This window comes from Populus euphratica, unplaced genomic scaffold (genome assembly GCF_000495115.2).
Source record: "Populus euphratica unplaced genomic scaffold, PopEup_1.0 scaffold456.1, whole genome shotgun sequence".
NCBI lineage: Eukaryota > Viridiplantae > Streptophyta > Magnoliopsida > Malpighiales > Salicaceae > Populus > Populus euphratica.
Genome location: NW_011500260.1, coordinates 45,361 through 65,004, shown reverse-complemented (window position 1 = coordinate 65,004; position 19,644 = coordinate 45,361). Strand labels below are relative to the sequence as shown.

General features: G+C 31.7%; 1 protein-coding gene across 1 annotated transcript; it reads left to right on the top strand.

Annotated features, from left to right (window-relative positions):
* The first annotated feature begins 5,041 nt into the window (after positions 1-5,041).
* Positions 5,042-14,348, top strand: LOC105112833 (probable LRR receptor-like serine/threonine-protein kinase At1g56130). Its single transcript, XM_011008693.1, has 24 exons — positions 5,042-5,338; positions 6,675-6,864; positions 7,456-7,527; positions 7,663-7,734; positions 7,826-7,897; positions 8,041-8,112; positions 8,459-8,530; positions 8,654-8,725; positions 8,924-8,995; positions 9,084-9,155; positions 9,246-9,317; positions 9,678-9,749; positions 9,835-9,900; positions 10,025-10,090; positions 10,260-10,304; positions 10,400-10,464; positions 10,653-11,029; positions 11,429-11,627; positions 11,695-11,862; positions 12,350-12,468; positions 12,696-12,906; positions 12,999-13,230; positions 13,362-13,512; positions 13,663-14,348. The coding sequence occupies exons 1-24, from the start codon at positions 5,221-5,223 to the stop codon at positions 14,044-14,046; spliced, it is 3,111 nt and encodes a 1,036-aa protein (XP_011006995.1). The 5' UTR covers positions 5,042-5,220; the 3' UTR covers positions 14,047-14,348.
* The last annotated feature ends 5,296 nt before the right edge of the window (positions 14,349-19,644 follow it).

Here is a 19,644-nt window from a genome sequence, read left to right as displayed (position 1 = left end):
TTTGTATTTTTTATGCTTTGTTTTCATTAATATTAAGTTTATGCCTTTCATTTCCTTTCCTTTACTTAGTTAACTTTTATGTTCTTATTTTGTTTATCTATTTTGCTTTCTTTCATTATGTCTAGCTAAGTTAGTTATGTCAAGGTGAAAAGGTTACACTAATGGTGTAAGAATAAGTATAGTGTAAACTTAATATGGACTTTAATGTTTGATACTAACATGTTTTATATTTGTTATCTTGTTTACTCTTTAATACTTTGCTTGTTAAATGATTAATCTTGATTTATGTTGTATAACACTTGGTACAACAAATGCTTGGCACTTTCATAGTTCATACTGTATGGTATAACCGACACCTGAGCTATGAAAGGAACTTGATTTGTTGTTAACATAAGTTATAATCATGAATGCTTGATGAGATTTACAAGTATTAGCATTAATCGAATAAGATGACTAATGTAATCATGTTAACAATCTATAATCTGATTGGAACCTCCTTTGTGTGTGGTTTCCAATTGAATAATAAAAGTTTATACTATACTTGTTTGACATACCATTAGTGGATCCTCTAACCTTGACATTTGTTATTACCATTAGTTGAATCCATCTATACATAACCCAAGATGCACATTTATTGATTTAGCTAAAAAGTAAAAATGCACATTGTTAATGTGTTTCCATACTTCACCATCAGAAGGATGCATTATCACTCCATTAACCGTATCATGTGATTAGTTTCAAGTCATGTGCTTTGCAGTCTTTGGTGACATGAATAACTTTTATAGTCTAGGTGTGATTGAGAAAAATCTAAGTCTTTACCATGTCAATTCTTGGTTTGTAATGGAAATACTCACGTGTCACGCACTCGACTAGCTTAATATTTTCAAGGTAGTATAACATGCATAAGTTAGGGCACATATCAATTTTCTAATATCCTAAACCGAGTGGTTTTATCATAAACTTAGCAGCATAAAAGCTCTCTTTTAGCCTATTCCCTCCAGATAAAATGTTTCTCGTTCATTTAATAATTTTAGCATAATCGACCTCACTAACCCCATAATCTGACTTGATGGTGAACACATATGCAACGATCGATAATTTACTATGATTTGTGTAACCATTTCATAATGGTTCATCAAAATCTTTTAACAGATAAAAAAACCTACCTGTATCTACATTAGGTTCTTTTTTTTATGATTGACCATTGACTAGCTTTACCTTGATTCATTCTTATTATATCCATAACCATATTCGTATAAGGATTATTGTTGTTATTTACAACTTCATACACATTGCTAGTATTAGAAGATGACCCACTCATCTTTTCTACCATGCTTTCATTACAAATAAAAAGTTTTTTATGTTTATACCAACATATGTAATTCTCCATAAACTCTTTGTGTAGAAGATGCATCGTTACAACATCTAGATGCATAAACTTTTTATTTTTACACTTTTTGCATGGACACCTAATACCACATCTACTAAAATTTTTTAGAATAGATGTTGCAAAATTAATAAAACCGCTATCCCTATTCCAATAATCCATCATCTACAATCCTTGGGGTGAATCTTGATATATCCATTAATGATCATTTATGACTTCTATCGAGCCTCTATAAAATAATGATGACACCATATATTTAATTAATTACATTAAGTAAATAAATTTGCAAAAATATTGGTTTAACTCAATAATTATCCAACTTACTTTAAAACTTCTCTTAAATATTCATTATTAATTATCAATATTCATTCAAATTTATACACATAAATTTACAAAAATTACAATTCAGCAATAACATCGATAAAAATTAAAACAGACTCGTTAAATAAACTATTATTTATTTCATTACAACACATCTAATTCAGTAATTTGATATAAGTTTCAATAATTTACAAACAAATACAATTTTACAAAATTTAAAACAAAGCATAACAAGTATAAAATTATACATTCATACTACAAGTTTGTTTGAGAAAAAAATAATAAAACATGTACATACCCTAATAAAATACATATACTAAAAAAAATTCAATAATAATAAAATTAACATTTTAATGTTAAAATTAAAAAAAATAGATTTAGTTACAAAAATAACAAAATCCACAATAAACTATGACATAGATACAGGGATAGGGGAGCAGTGGGGCTGTTTTGAGGGGTGGTTCTTTGAAGTTTTTTAATTTTAGATACATGGATAGGGAAAAAGAAGGAAAAATAAAGGAAGGGAGAGTTGACAACATGGTGATATGTTAGCTATTATCGATCGAATCACCAATGAAATATTTTCATTTGTGATTTCGATTGCAATTCTGCATGTGAAGTGGACACATCTTAGTATGGAAATTTTGATTTGAATCGTTTATAATTTCATCAGTAAAATCATCAATAAAAACTTCCACATCATCGCACTACTTTGTTTTTTGAAATTTTTTATATTCTGTTTGGAATTCTATCAGTATATACTAATGTTTTTAGCGATGAATTTAAGTTTGTCGGTAAATATCATCGCACATTACCGACAAAAAAATTCCGCCGGTATTTCATTTAGTATTCATTGAATTTTTGGTAGTGACCTGTACGGACTCCAACCCTCAAACCTTATTTTATTTTGTTTTTCTTAAATTTTGATTAAAGTTCTATAAAATGAAATTAATAAAATTATATTTAGGGTGTTATTCCATTAAATATCATTCTAATTTGAATTTATTTTTAAATAAGATTATAATATTTTTTATAACATTAACAAGTTCTCTTTTCTCGTACAACCCTTTATAATTTTTTTTATAATTTGTTTCTTAAAATTTAGTAAAAATTAATTATAATAATATGAATAAAATAATATTTAAAATATTATTGCATTACTTATTATTATAGCCTTTTATAGTGTTATCAATCACTTTTATAAATTATTTAATGTAAACATTCCATGCAGACTTTTTTTTCTTTTATTGTTCGTGGTTATGAATACTCAATAAAAATGTAGTTGTCAATTTTTGTTTTTGAATTATTATTATTTTTAATTCAATAAACTTGTTTTTAATTAAAAAAACATATTTTTTTATCAAAAACTTTTTCAGGGATATAAAAAAGGCATTAACAGAAAAAAGAACTATATTTTTTCTTCATAATTATATTCGATGTGCCTTTCCTGCAATTTGTTTTATCATATTCTAATTAATTATAAAATAGATTCCAATAGGGTTTTTTTTAAGTGCACAAGAGCATTAGATTATTCTTTTTCTTTCTAATACATTCATGTTATAAGTATCAAAATATAATTTTTTATTTATTTATTGAAACTTGCTTTTACGTTTCTAATATGTTATGTTGTTGTTTAAAAAACCATTATTATAGTAAAGACAATAAGAATAAAAATTAGCGCATTAATCACATGAAGATGTTTTAATTAAAAAAATTATTTTTTTATCTTTATTTCAAATTATTCAAAATTATTTTGATTTTTATTCTAATTACTTTTAGTTTTTATTAAGTAATCATCATAACTCCAAAAGCTATATTTTTCTATAAAGAAATATATTAATAAAAGAAATAAGAAATTATACTCAAAAAGTTATTTTGTTTCAATAGAATTTAAGTTATTACTCTCGTTAGAAAAAAATAAAATTATTTCCATATATTTAGATAAAAACTTTTATGAAGAGCTTCATATAAAATAAGATCAAATTTTTTAATTTGTATCCATTTATTGAATCCCCAATTTAATTTTTAAATAAAATTAAAAACTCTATTTGATATTTGTTTCTACACATAATTCTAGATTAATTTTAGTAAATCCTTCACAATTAAAACGTGGCATGTAAAACAAATTAGTTTTAACCTAATTGTATATCGTTCCTCTAAGGAGCCCATGGGGCGTGGACATAAAGGTTTTTATAACATAATCAATAATTTATTTTATTTTTAATTAGAACTTGTTCTAACTTCTTTAGATTTTATTACTTATTTAATAGCTTAATACATCTACTTGTTACCATTATAAGTCCATATTGATTGCACAAATATATATATAAATACACACACGTGTGATAGGCCAGCATGATATAAGAAAAGAAACCAACTTGATCCAACAAGTTGATTAATCAATTTGTTTGACCACTGAAAGATTGTTTTTAACGGTTCAAAAGATACGTGGCGGCTACGTGACTGGGTCGTTTACTCTTCTAATACATGATGGAAAACAACGCAATTAAAAAAGCATTTTGAAAATAGCAAACGCAATTAAAAAAGCATTTTGGAAATAGCAAACTTTTAATAAAGATTTGATTGAAAATAGCGACGGTTGCAGAGACATGGTGGTTGGAAACAATTAATCTAGAATTATACTGTAACTTTCAGGTGTATTTTAAATTGTAGTAGTTGTTATGGTTTGAAATATTTTTTATTTAAAAAGTTATTAAAATAATATTTTTTATGTTACAAAATTATATTTAATATTAGATATCAAAATAATTTAAAAATATAATTTTTAATAAAAGTTTTTTTCAAGATTCGAGAAAACGTGATTTACATAGCATTTCTTAATAAATCTAAATCATAACTCTAAATCTAAAAATAAATTTTAAACACTAATACTAATTACTATCCTTAAAATTAAACATTAATCAATAACCCTAACAAAATCTAAATATTGTTGCTTTAGGGTTAGTTTTTAGAGTTTGCATTTAAGGAAGGGGGTTAATTAGGATTCATTTATGAGGTTAATGATTAATAATAATATTTAGGGTTTGTCTTTTAGATTAGAGTTATAGTCTAGGGTTAGGTATAATTTAGGATGTGTTTGGTGTTAAATTAGCATTAGTTTATGCTTGATCTTTTTGGTCAAATCGCTATTCCCAATCACTGAATATTTTTCAAATAATTTAATTTGAGAATATTACTGGTTGTCAAATTGTGTTAATTTCTTTCTTTTTTTTTTGAAAAAAAAAATCCCTCATGCAATGATGTGGCAGTTGGCATTTGTAAACAAAGCTTCGCATGTCAGCGTAATATGATAAATGTGTGTGAAAACAAACTTTCCCGTCTTCAAGTAAATATAATTTAGTAGTCAGTTGTGGCCATTTGGTGGCTCTGCGAAAAGCTGAAGGGCTCTCTGCTCTCTCTCTCTCTCTAATCTGTTCCTCTCCCTCACTCGTCGTTGATTCTCTTGCCATTTCATTGATACCTTGCAATTACAGAAGATTCAAGTATTGATCATGATCAGACATCCATTTCTTCTTCCCTTCTTAGCCCTTTCTTTTGTTTGCATCATTGGTTTGGCTGCCATAGCTCAAGCACAGAATCAAACTCAACCTACTACAGATCCCGATGAAGGTACAGACCTCTCTCTCCCCCCCCTTTTTAGCTGTTCTTGGTGATGATGATGTGATGTTATCAGTATATATTACCATGATCTCTCAACAAATTATCTATTAAGAGAACAAAATATATTTCTGATGATCAACTAAGAATTAGATCTTAGAACTGTTCTTTTACCAGCTTAGTTAAGAAATTTACTTGAAGTATATATTCATTTTACTTTTTTTAAAAAATAATATAAGATCACACAAAAAAAAAATCGCATGAGCGAGAGAAGTGGTTCAACTTTTGATTTATTCATATCAATGGTAGCTTTAAGGTTTGTCCCTAAAAAACATATAAAAAAAGAAAGAAAGAAGGAAGGAAAACAGGTTTGTCCCTAAAAAACATATAAAAAAAAAAAGAAAGAAGGAAGGAAAACCCTATATATATATATATATATATTAATTCGGGATTCGGTAAAAGAAATTTAAAAGAAAGAGTTCTCTCCATATATCAAGGATCTCTTCTATATGTTTAATTGCATGCTCTTGCCAGTTGCCACCTTGCATTATTTTGTTTGTTTAGCTACAAATTAAGGTTGATATTAAAATAAATAAATAAATAAATAAAATGACACGTAAATAAATAAATAATGATGACGGCTCTTATGAAGAAAGGTAGAAATGATAAATGACAAGGGTGGCTTGAGCTTAAATTTATTTTATTTTTTCATGATAATGATTAGATTATATATATAGCCTGTTCTTATTAAAATTCAACCAAAAATAAAATAATAATAATAATAATAAATTTAATACACAAAAATTAGCATGAAAATACCTCCAAAACCAAACAATCGATCGGAAGACATCAACACTCAGTTTGAAAAGGAAAAGGAGAACCTAAAGCATTTATGATCAATCTTTAATTGACCATCACGGGGATGGCTCGTAATCATAATTAAGATGGGGATTAAGCCTTTATTTGTTTTTAGTTATTTAGAAATAATATAATCATAAGTTATGAATTATTACGTATATTTACATATTATGCTGTGAAAAAAATATTTAATCACTCTCAGTAACTCCATAGCTGTGATGCTTGCGATATATAGTAGTATAACTATAATACAATAATATATTACCTTAAAACATATTAATTAATTTATAACATTATGAATCATTTTGGACATCTACTTATTGTGTCATGGATAATTTTGATACATAAAAAGGTCTAATAAATTGAAAACACAGCTCCGATAATTACTTTAACATAAATATTAATTTCTTATTCTAGTGGGGAAAAAGTTCATGACTATTACTAGCAATATAGAATATTTTGTTTTTGGTTTTTGTTTTTGGATATGCAGCTAGAGCATTAAACTCGATCTTTCAACAATGGAGTATATCAGCCAACACCAATCAATGGAACACAAGTGGAGACGTATGCAGTGGAGCAGCCACTGGTGCATCTCCTCCCATTGACGACACTGATTTCAACCCCTTTATCAAATGTGACTGCACTTTCCTTAATGGCACCACTTGCCGTATTACTGCCCTGTATGTTCTCTCTTTACCAGCTTTAAAGTTTCCATTTATGCCTGGTAAATTTACTTTTCTCTCAGGAGTCATCAACATTTGATGTTTTTTTAGTGGTTTCTGCGTTGTTCTGTGAGAAAAAGAAAAGGAGTTAGTAAACATAAACATTGGAGATTGGAGACCCATTTGTTAGACCCATTTGTTGGAACAACTGTTGAAATTTCCTGTGAGCCAAGCTTGGAAGTTAGGTAGTAGTCGGTACATGGACGAGAAAATCTCACTTGTTCTCGTATGTATTTGCCTTGTATTTGAAACATGATATATATATATATATATATATATATATATATACACATATATAACTTTTGTTTTGCAATGTACTCTCAACTTTCCTATCTGATAACCTTGCCCGGACCAATTCACCATGTCCCATCCCATTTGCTCATGCATCTAAGGTTTCAGGCACGAGGGCAGGTTACATTTCTTATTAGTCTTGACGGGTCAATTGGTTATTTGGGGTGCTATACAATGCCTTTGTGTTCTTGTGATTTTCTAGGATAAAAGTTGAATCTTTCTTCACGCTTGCTTATTCTTTATATTTTTGAAATGCAGGAAAGTTTACGCAATAGATGTTATAGGATTGATTCCAGATGAGCTTTGGAGCTTGACTTACCTCACCAATTTGTATGGTTTCCAGTCCTCCTGTACATTTGCTTCAGTCTTACACTGCTGTTTATAGCACATCGTACATATGATCAGTCTGTCAGTGTGTTTTAAACTTACGAGCTAAATACTGTTGCTTGTTCTGATTTCTTGCAGGAATTTGGGTCAAAATTATTTGACAGGTAACCTGTCACCATCCATCGGTAATCTAACTCGGATGCAATACATGTAAGCTGTTCTTATTTTTAATTATTAATTAATAGGATATTACATAGTTTATATTCTTCTTCTTCTGCTTACAAGTTTATATTTCGATTAGGACCATTGGAATTAATGCATTGTCTGGGGAGCTTCCTAAGGAACTTGGACTGCTTACTGATTTAAGAGTATTGTAAGTTCATTTAATTGGCGACCTCCTGATTTTTATTTCATAGGCATGAATTAGTGCAGCTTCTTCTTCTTTCTTCCTCTTTTTTTTTTTTATGTATTAACTTTTAATTTCCATATTGTTGATTTGTTTCTTAATGTTGATAGTGGTTTTGGATCGAACAACTTCACTGGTTCTCTGCCATCTGAGCTTGGGAATTTAGTAAAACTGGAAGAAATGTAAGTTGTGGTATTGCTGAGCTTCTGTTCAATTTAAATGTAAATTACTATGCTTGTTGGTAGGGAGTGACTGTCCTGGGATCTCGTACAGAAAAATGTGAGATGTAGAGTGGCATAGGAAATGAAAGCAAATCCATGAACAGAGATTATTTGCCATTCATCCTGTGGTTGAAATAGTATAACCAATATACGAGCATTCTTATGTCTCTGGAACTAATTATTCTGCACATCTATATTTTTGTTCTGCCAACTTCTATTCTTCCATGATGATCTGGTAACATTTACATGGATAATTAGACTGAAAAGAAAGGTAAAAAAGAGTAATGAAATTTGTTTGCCTTGGCAGTTATTTTGATAGCTCTGGAGTTAGTGGTGAGATTCCTCCAACCTTCGCTAATTTGCAGAACTTGGCTACAGTGTAAGAATATTTTGACTGTTCTTCCACTTAATTAAAATGTCCTGAAATGTTGTTTCGAAGTAAAAAAATAAAAATAAAAATTGAAACATTATTGTTCTGAGCAATCGTTGCCGTTCATCTCAGGTGGGCTTCAGACAACGAACTCTCAGGAACGATACCTGACTTCATAGGAAATTGGTCGAAGCTTATTTCCCTGTAAGAAGATTTATAACATGTTTTATATTTATTTTCTTCAATTGCACTTGAGACAACAATGGTTTGAGCTCCCTTTTCCACGTAAAACTTCTTTTTTAGGAAGAAGAATTGTGGCATGTAAAACAAATTGTTTGTTTGTACTTCTTTACATGTTAAATCTGCACAGTTTATATCATCTAGTCATGAATGTTACTGCAGAAGATTTGAAGGTAATGCTTTTGAAGGTCCAATACCATCAGTATTCTCCAACCTCACTACTATGACAGACTTGTGAGTTTCTGCGTCTGTTTCTTTGCTATCCTTTTTTATATGTTACTGGTCAACGGTGCTAACAATCTCATTTAAACCATGATTGCAGAAGGATAAGCGATTTATCTGATGGAGGTTCCTCACTGGAATTTATTAAAAACATGAAGTCTCTAAGCATTTTGTGAGACAACAGTCTATTATTTGCTTTTTTCTCCCTGTTCTTGAAAGCTTTTGAAATGTAATGTCAATTACTTGGGAACATGTCATTCAGGGTGCTCAGGAATGACAACATCTCTGCTTCAATTCCATCCTACATCGGAGAATTCCAGAGTTTGACACAGCTGTAAGTTATTTCTATTAATATGTGTCTTTAGGTGTATCATACATGTTAAGGAGGAAATATGTTTGGCTGGAGTGAGCTGGTTCATTTACACGAAAGTGTAACTTGTCTCTTCAAGCAATGAGGCTGGTTCATATTTCTATGAGGTATGATCACTTTCAAAGTGGCCTCAAAGCGCAGTCTTTTCCCCTCTTCATGGAGTAATTAATCTGGGTTAAATTATGCAACTGGAAGTTGCAGAGGAAGAGCTAATTATTTCCTATCTACTTTTGACCATTGCTTTCACTTTGTTGGATGGCTAAACTTATCTTATGATGTATGATGTATGATGTATGATGATGACAATTTCTTTTCTTCTTTAAGGGATTTGAGCTTCAACAATATCGAGGGACAGATTCCAGACTCGCTTTTCAATTTGAGCTCGCTCACTTACTTGTAAGATACCATCGTTGCTTAATTGCATCATATCTCATAACATGTACGATACATATTGAAGCATGCCTTGTTCCCACTGTGCTAGGTTTCTTGGAAACAATAAATTAAATGGCACCCTTCCGGCAACAAAAAGTTCAAAACTTCTCAATGTGTAAGTACATTTGGAATATTGATTTTCAACATTATGTGACGAACACTATCTTTTGGCTGGAATACAAGTTCATTTATTCTGTCTTAAGCTCAGATGGTTAATGCTGATCATTTCATTCTTCCAGAGATGTGTCATACAATAATTTAGCAGGGGGGTTTCCATCCTGGGTCAGCGAAACAAATTTAGAGCTGTAAGTTTTACATTCGGAAATCTTATTTGCACATCAAATAGTATGTGTAAACAGCTTGTGAAAAATATTTCTTAAGAATAAAACTACCATTCTGTAATTTGTGCTCAAATCCTGTGTGCACTTACTGCTGAATGAAGCTCATGTTAAGACATTACTTGTGTCTGTGCAGTAATTTAGTTGCCAACAACTTCACAGTAGTTGCTTCAAACCTCAGGTGAATCTTTTCTTCTAAATCCCCCTTTAATTCGAGCACTCCATTGAAATATTTCCAAATAGATCATCCAATTACCTTCCTCATTTAATTTTCAGCGGTTTACCGTCAGGGTTGAATTGTCTTCAACGCAACTTTCCTTGCAATCGAGGCTCTCCAATCTGTAAGTACAACTGAAATGCTTTATTTTTATTTCCACTCGTGCTTTGTTGGGTGGAATGCTTTGTTTCAGGATTGTAGGTTTGAAAACAATCCTGTCATCTAATGTGCAAGAATCATATCACAATTTCGAGAGCTATTATCAAATTTTTTCTGATTAATACCTTTTTTTTTTTTTTTGTAATGGTGTAGATTCACAATTTGGTATCAAGTGTGGTGGTCCAGAAATCACATCTTCAAACAAGGTTCTATTTGAGAGAGATAACGCGAGTCTTGCTGCAGCATCATACTATGTGAGTGACACAAGCACTTTTGGTGTTAGTAATACTGGATATTTTTCCGGAAGCAACGACCCTCAGTACACGACATCTTCATCGTCACAATTTACAAATACTCTAGACTCTGAGTTGTTCCAGACATCTCGACTCTCTGCCTCATCACTAAGGTACTATGGGTTGGGGCTCGAGAATGGCCACTACACCATTATCATTCAGTTTACAGAATCAGTTATTTCACAAGGAAGCACATGGAAGAGTCTTGGAAGGCGTGTTTTCCATGTTTATATCCAGGTCTGTATTGCGGCATTAAATGTGTAGTACTTTGATAATAAGCACAATAAATATTTACATGTTTAAGTGGTAGAAGTCTTAAAATGGATGTGATTCATCGAGTACTTATGAAGAATGAATATTGACACTAACTGCTAAGATTTTTGTGTAATCCTGAATCACCACTTGATCAAGATAAGTATACCTTTCACGAAGAAAGTTGTTCCTAACTTTTTCATAATTCAACTGTAAACCTTGTTGCAGTTGCCATCATGGAAACTACAGTCTAATCTTGCAATGAATTAGCCCTTCCACGTAATTCTTGGCATTACATGATATCAAATCTCTTGGTTTGCTTGCCAAAAAAATGGCTGCTTTTGTTATTTCAATTTTATCTAAGTTCTTTCCTCGGTATTCCAGGGAAGTCGTGTTTTGAAGGATTTTGACATACAAAAGGCAGCAGGCGGAATCATGAATCAAGCTGTGCAGAGGGAATTTAAGGTTCAGGTAACAGAAAATTACCTTGATATCCATTTCTTTTGGGCTGGAAAGGGGACTTGTTGCATTCCTGCTCAAGGTACATATGGACCTTCAGTTTCAGCGATCAATGCTATCCCAGGTAACAGACTTGATAAATTCTAATGTTACCCGAGTTATTGATTTCTGACTACTGAGGTTCTGTACAGATTTCACACCCACTGTTAGTAACAAGCTACCAAGTGAGAAGAAGAAGAAGAATAGGACTGGTTTGATTGCGGGGATTGTTGTGGGTGTTGGAATAGTAGGCTTTCTACTTGTTTTTGCTGTATTCTTTGTTCGAAGAAGAAAAAGGCAAAGCAACAATGATTTTGAAGGTAAGCTGGAAAAGGAAAACCGTGCTTCATTTCTGTTCAAGCTTTCAGACCTTTTAACTGTTTGTAGAATCCATATATAAAAATGCTGCTATCGCCTATCAGTATGATTATAGTCTTTTACTGTTCGTAGCATTTGACCCACATATTGTGTTAACTACATTGATAATTTTATGTATGTTTTGGGCCGCTGTTGTTCCCATCTTAAACTAGGCAATCTCTGGATAAAAAGTATTTGATAATTTCAGAAGTATAATGGAACACTGAGGCATAAACTAAAATTTTCTCATGTCAGAGGCTCTTAGATGTAAGAACATATAGCACTGCATTCCATCTAATGTCATTTAATCAAAAGATTAGTTCTCATTTTCAATTTCATCTTGTAAAGATTCTTCTCACCTTTCTATCCTTTTTAAAATGTACATGATAGATAAGTGAATAAGTGAGCAGACAAACAGTTTCCTGAATAAGTATGCGTTTAAAATTGCAGAGTTCCTAGGGATCGATGCTAGACCGTACACTTTCAGTTATGGTGAACTGAAGACTGCTACAGAAGATTTTAGTTCTGCTAATAAGCTTGGAGAGGGAGGATTTGGACCAGTTTACAAGGTATGTAATTATATTAATCAATGATAGAAAGCAGCTGAGCACATCTTATGTGCTTGTTTCTTCCATCTATTTCACAAATTCAATTGAGCAGTCTAAATGTTGGAAGTGTTATACAAAGGTCTCAGTCATGCTAGCCCAACTTTCATATTGGTCACAGTTGCAGGAAATTTGGATCATTAAAATCAGTACATAATATTTCATTATACTAATTGATTTTTTACCAATAGGGAAAACTTAATGATGGGAGAGTGATTGCTGTTAAGCAGCTGTCCATGTCATCTCACCAAGGAAAGACTCAGTTTATAGCAGAGATTGCTACTATATCTGCTGTGCAACACCGTAATCTTGTGAAATTGTATGGATGCTGCATCGAGGGAGCAAATCGACTCCTTGTATACGAGTATCTCGAGAACAAGAGTCTTGATCAAGCAGTATTTGGTACGCTAATTTGCTACACACACACACACACACACACACACTAGTATAGAAAATGCGGCAGAAACATAATTATGCATGCTCACATAATGCAGGAGAGCAAAGTTTGAATCTTGACTGGCCAACACGCTATGATATATGCTTGGGAGTAGCGAGAGGTCTAGCTTATCTTCATGAGGAGTCAAGGATTCGAATTGTACACAGAGATGTGAAGGCCAGTAACATTCTGCTTGATTTTAATCTCATTCCAAAAATTTCAGATTTTGGTTTAGCCAAACTTTACGATGATAAGAAGACCCATATAAGCACCCGTGTTGCAGGAACAATGTAAGATTTTGAAGTGCAAAACCGTTAAATTTCTTTTTATTCAAAGAACCATCCTTTTACTCGATTCATGCCTAGAATCATTGACTGTGAAATCAATGCATTCGTTACTGACTCTGTCACTACTAATTTAGTGGATATCTTGCACCGGAGTATGCAATGCGTGGACACCTGACAGAGAAGGCCGATGTATTTGCCTTTGGAGTTGTGGCTCTGGAAATCATAAGTGGAAGACCAAATTCAGACACAAGCTTGGAAACGGAAAAGATTTATCTTCTTGAATGGGTATGCTATATACGATAGTCACACCTCACTCACTGCAAGAGTTTTGCCCACATTTGACTCTGGCCAGTTTATAATTAACACATCATGTTTCTGTCAAATCCTTTGCTTTCTAAAGCCATTCATCAATATACGTGGTTACTTTCTTTTCAGGCCTGGCACCTCCATGAAAACAACCGTCAAGTTGAGCTAGTAGACTCTAGACTATCTGAATTTAACGAGGAAGAAGTGAACCGTCTGATAGAAGTTGCTCTTTTATGTACTCAAACTGCACCTACGCTACGGCCATCAATGTCACGGGTCATTGCTATGCTATCTGGTGATATTGAAGTGAACAGAGTAACTTCGAAACCGGGATACTTGACTGACTGGAAATTTGATGATACAAGCACCTTTACGAGTGATGATGCAACGAGAGCATCAGATACTAGCCACAATAATTCATCCACAAGCACAAGCCTCGTGAACAACCAAAAGGATATGTCACCAAGCGCCACGGATCCCATGCTCCGTGACATTATCGGACAGGGAAGATGATGATTTCCTTTGACCAGTGCTGCTGCTTTATTTATTAAAGTCTTCTCTGAAAGTTCATATACGGGTTTTTTTTCTTACGAATTTGTACAGTCATATGTACATAGCAACAAGACAATCTATGATCGGTGTTTAAAAATAAGTTTTCCTTTATGTATGTACTGGTTTCGTTTCTCTTCATGGATGTAAGATAGGTTGGAGTTCTAAATCTTGTTATAGGTGTTTCTTGAAGCAACTGCAACATTATTATTGATATATTAAGAGGATGTTGGAATCCCATTGTTCGCTGTATGTATTTTTCAGCTTCTCCAGATCCATTAAATTCTTAAAGGAGTGAATTGTTTCTGACTTCTTCTCTATCAGATATTGTGTTTAGGAGATTTGGTGCAAGATTTTGATGTCATTAGCATCGTTTGGAATTATTTGAAGTTGAATGCAATCATGGAAAATGAAAGAAAGGTATTGTGTGCTGGAATGTTAGATTGGAATTATTTGAAGTTGAATGCAATCATGAAAATGAAAGAAAGGTATTCTGTGCTGGAAGGGCAAGGCAGGTCAAATTTCTGAAATTTGGTAAGATGTTTAACTGCTTGTTCTTACATTTGCACGTACTTTGAAACCGGGCTCTATTTCTTGCCCTGTTTCCTGTTTCTGTTCCTGTTGTGTAAAGGAAAACCATTATCCCCCATCGAATGTAACACAAATTTTGTGATTTCAGAGAGGAGGAAACAAAATCTACTGCCTGAAATTGCATATGAAACATTGAATTACATGTGTAAGCTAATGACTTGTCCTACTGAATTGCTTAACATAGGATGTCAATTGTTACAGTTTATTACACAGCTTACATTTCTGGGCCCTAAAGCAATCCTTCCCTTTATTAATTTTAATTCTTAAAAAAAAAAATAGTGCTCTGAAATTTACTTAGGTAATGCATTTAGTAGCAACTTGAGGAGAGTCCAATACGGTGACCTGGGTGAGGGCAATGACTTAACAAGAATGATTTTGTATCCATAGATTTCTGGAAATTGTTTTCTCCAGTGGCTTTTTTGTATCTGGAAGCTTTATAAATTAATCTTGTATCAACTGGTATCAGAGCCCTATATCTTTAAAATCAAAGTATTCCATCAGATACTCATTACCAAGATATGAAAAGTTGAAGATAAGATCAATTAATCCATTGCAATTGTCAACGGGGATCGTGGCAAGAAGTACGACACAAGAGTGGAACTTTTGAAGGTGTATGGGCAGCAACTGGAAGAATCTAATATCAGTAATGAAGTCAAGTTTGAGAAAATTGATTTTAGATTAGAGAAACTTCAAGAGATACTAGGAGAGCTCACTTACCCACAAAGTTCAGTGAAACATGAATCACAAAACAAATGCTTTTTGTAATCATCAAGAAGGTTACCAGACTGGATATGCTATTAGAAACTATAGAATTTGTGATGGGGGGTCACTATTCTTATAAGGTACGTAAACCTAAACAAGATTTTTCTAATTTTAATAGGGGGGTATTCACAAGTGGCTATAAGTGTAATCAATATTTTGAGGTTGAAGAAATCAATAAAAGTGAAAAATCCAAACTAGCTTCCTATTATTTTGGTGAGATAAATCTTTACTAGCATCGAAATTATATAACGAGGGTTTGAGGTTACATGAAAAGAGTATATGAAGGCTATTAGTTGTAGATTTTAGGGGCAATAGGATCCTTTAAAAGAACTCATGAATATGAAGGCAAAAATAGGATTTAGAAACATATGTAAAAAACTTTAATATTTTATGGAATACAATCAACGAAGGAGAGAAACAAGCTTTGGTAATCTTTTTAGGAGGTATAGAGTTGAAGATAAAAAAAATCTTATTAAAATGTTTAAACCAGAACATTGGAAACAAGCTTACAACCTAGCTAAACTTCATGCAAGTACCTTATCCTACAAGAGAAGTCACATAAACCCTACTAAACTGTCAATCTATTTAGTCACTCAAATCACACAGCCATAATATTTATCCACTCCTCCTACTCTTGAAACACTATAAACCAAAATGCTTATATTTTAAAACCACTCTATAAATATTTGACCAATTTCCTTACCCAAACAACATTAACAAGACATTAACAAATCTTTCAAAAACTTTAAAAATAAGGAGTTTTATAACAAAAAAATGGAGGGGTTATGTTTTTGGTGTGATGAGAAGTTTATATCTAATAGCAAATATAAAAACAAAAGATTATATTCCTTATGTATCATTAAAGATTAAGGAGATAATAATGATGATGCAGTAGATGAAGAATAAAATAGTTTTAACCACATCAGTCCACACATATCCATCAATTTTATTGAAGGAAACCTTGATTGCTACACCTTGAAGGTGACTGGTAAGGTGAACAAATAATTATTATATATTATGGTAGACTCAGGTAGCATACATAATTTTATTAGTCCTATAATAGCTAATAAATTGCAATGCCAACTCGCTAGCATCAGACCAATTATGATTAAAGCTGCTAATAGTGGAAAAATAACTTGCACTATTATATGCAAGAGCTTTCAGTGAAAAATATAGGGTGTCAAATTTATAAATGATATGTTTATTGTGAAACTAACCAGTTGTGATATGGTCTTGGGAATATAGTGGTTAACTTTACTTGGTGATATTTGGTATAATTACAAAGATATGTAGATGTTTTTTAATTGGAATTAATTGGAATGGACAACAAATTATACTTAAAAGAGACAACCCCGCTCAACTACAAAACTATTAGTTTGAATAATTTAATGGTGTATTGGATAATGCTAATCACATACTAGGTGTTAGCTTATATAGTTTGAGGATATTAAATGAAGATACCTGGAGCTCTTATTATATTATTGTAACTTTAACACTCGTTACAGAGAGCATCCTTGCATGCGAGAAACTACTGAAACTTATATTAAGATTTTTAGGGAACCAAAGGCTTTGCCTCTAGCTAGATTACATAATCACCATATTCCATTGAAAAAGGGAGGACAACCTTTGAATTTAAGACCCTATATATATATATTCAAGGTTGCTAAAAGATGTTATGGAGAAAATGATTTTAGAATTGTTGGGAATTAGCATAATTTAGAATAACACAAGTCCATTTGCATCTTCAATGGTATTATTGAAAAAAAAAAAAGACCACTCTTAGAGACTTTGTATGGATTATAGGGCATTAAACAAACTTACTATTAAAGATAAGTACTTCATACCTTTAATAGATGAATTGTTAAAGGAGTTAGTTGATGCTACTATTGTTTCAAAGATTGATTTGAAAACAAGCTTCTATCAAATCAAGATGCCAGTAAAGGATATCCATAAAGCAACCTTTATAACTCATAATGGTTATTATTAGTTTATGGTGATGCCATGTAACCTTAGCAATGCACCTGCTACATTCCAAAACCTAATGAATGAGGTTTCTATACTACATCTCAAAAGGTTTATATTAGTTTTCTTTGATGATATACTATATAATTAATCTATAGATGAACATTTAATGCACCTCAATACAGTAATTGAATTATTGATAACTCACTAGTTGGTTGCTAAAGTTAACAAATGTGTTTTCTATAGTAGCACAGTGGAATACTTAAGTCATATTATTTTAAAGGAATGAACAACTACTGACCTATAAAGAATTAAGGCTATTATTGAGTGATTGTTACTAAAAACATCAAACTATTAAGGGGTTAACTAGGTACTAAAGAAAGTTTGTTCAAAGGTATGGATTATTTTGCAAATCATTGACTCAATTACTTAAAATACATGCTTACAAGTGGAGTGAAGTAGCTACAACAACATTCAACTAACTTAACAAAGCTATGTCACATCCACTGGTACGAGCAATGCTTAACCTTAACATGTTATTTATTGTAGAAACAAATGTCTCTAGTATAGAAACAGATGTCTCTAGTGTAGGAATTGGTGTTGTACTGATGTAAAAAGCCATCTAGTAGCTTTTATCAACAAAACCTTGGGTTTCAAACACCAAGATCTTTCTACTTATAAAAGAGAGATGATAATACTGTTGATGCAATGAGTAAATGAAGATATTTCCTATGGGGAAGGCATTTTAAAATCAGAATAGATCAAATTAGTCTCAATTATTTGCTTGATCATAAAGTAAATTATCCCTCTCAACATTTATGGTTAACTAAGTTGCTTAGCTTTGATTACAAACTTGAGTATAAAAAAGAGGAAAGATAATATTGCTACTTTAGTGGTAAGTTATATGCTTTAGTTTTGTCATCTATTTCTACTAGAATAATGGATGAAATTAGGGACTCTTATAATCAAGATGTTACTTTACAAGCAATCATACAAGATCTTATTGCAGACCTTGTTCTCACTCACACTGTAAATGGGTGAATAACAATTACACAGGAAAGGGAGGATGGTGGTTGGGTGGAATCTAGACTTGTAAACTAAATTGATTGTCATATATCATACTTTAACAATGAAAGGCCATTCAGGTGTTATTGTTACTTCCAAAAGAGTTGGCAATTTATTTTATTGGAAAAAACATCAAAAGCACATCAAACAATTTATGCATGAATGCTTAATTTGCCAAAGAAATAAGCCTGAGAATATCTTTACTCAAGGTTTGTTATAATATTTATCCATTCATATAGCTCTTTTTACTGACACAAGTATAGACTACATAGAGGGGTTACTTAAATCTAAGGGGAAAAAGTTCTATTTGTTTATGGTGGTAGATCGTTTTAGAAAATATATATATTTTCTAAAAATATAATACTCTTACATCGCACTTATAGTTGCTAAAATATTAATAGACAACATTTACAAGTTATATTGTATGCCAACAACAATAGTTAGTAATAAAGACCATGTATTTCTTAGTTAATTCTAAAAACACTTATTCTCTCATCAAGGGGTGGACTTTTATTATTCTACAACTTATCATACTCAATTTAATAGTCAAATAAAAGTGGTCAATAAAAATATAGTAAATTACCTACAATGTATGTCTAGACACTATCTAAATCAATAGGTCTAGACACTCTCTAAATCAATGGGTGAAATAGTTGCCTCTTGCAGAATATTGGTATAACACCAACTTCAACTGTTCTACTAAGACCACTTTTTATGAGGCCGTATATGGATTCAGTCCTTTATTTCTCTATAGATTCTACAGTGGAGGTTGCCAACCAGATATTATCTAGAAGAAAGGATATGCTTAAGAATTTGATACAATCTTTTAATAGCTTAACATAAAATGGTACAACAAATTGATAAAAAAAAGTGAGACAATTTAAAATTAGAGAATTAGTTTACCTCATGTTGCAACCTTATAGACAACGGTCTATAACAAAGTGACAGTCTTAGAAGTTGGCAACAAAGTTCTATTTCTCTTATCTTATATTGAAAAAAATAAGTGTAGTGTATTATTGCTTAGACCTTTCCTTTTCAGCTAGAATTTACCTCATCTTTCATATCTCACAATTAAAGTAACATATTGGAAGTAAATTAGTAGAGAATCAGTTGTCAAACCTTCCTCTAAAACCTCTATTGCAACCTTAAGTAGTATTAAACAAGAGAATAGTGAAAAGAGGA

Bases quoted from the DNA above. Each gene is read 5' to 3' on its own strand.
- LOC105112833 (XM_011008693.1), top strand. From the start codon at position 5,221: ATGATCAGACATCCATTTCTTCTTCCCTTCTTAGCCCTTTCTTTTGTT. The intron at 9,156-9,245 runs GTGAGACAACAG...CATGTCATTCAG, and splicing joins ATGAAGTCTCTAAGCATTTT to GGTGCTCAGGAATGACAACA. The intron at 9,901-10,024 runs GTAAGTACATTT...TCATTCTTCCAG, and splicing joins AGTTCAAAACTTCTCAATGT to AGATGTGTCATACAATAATT.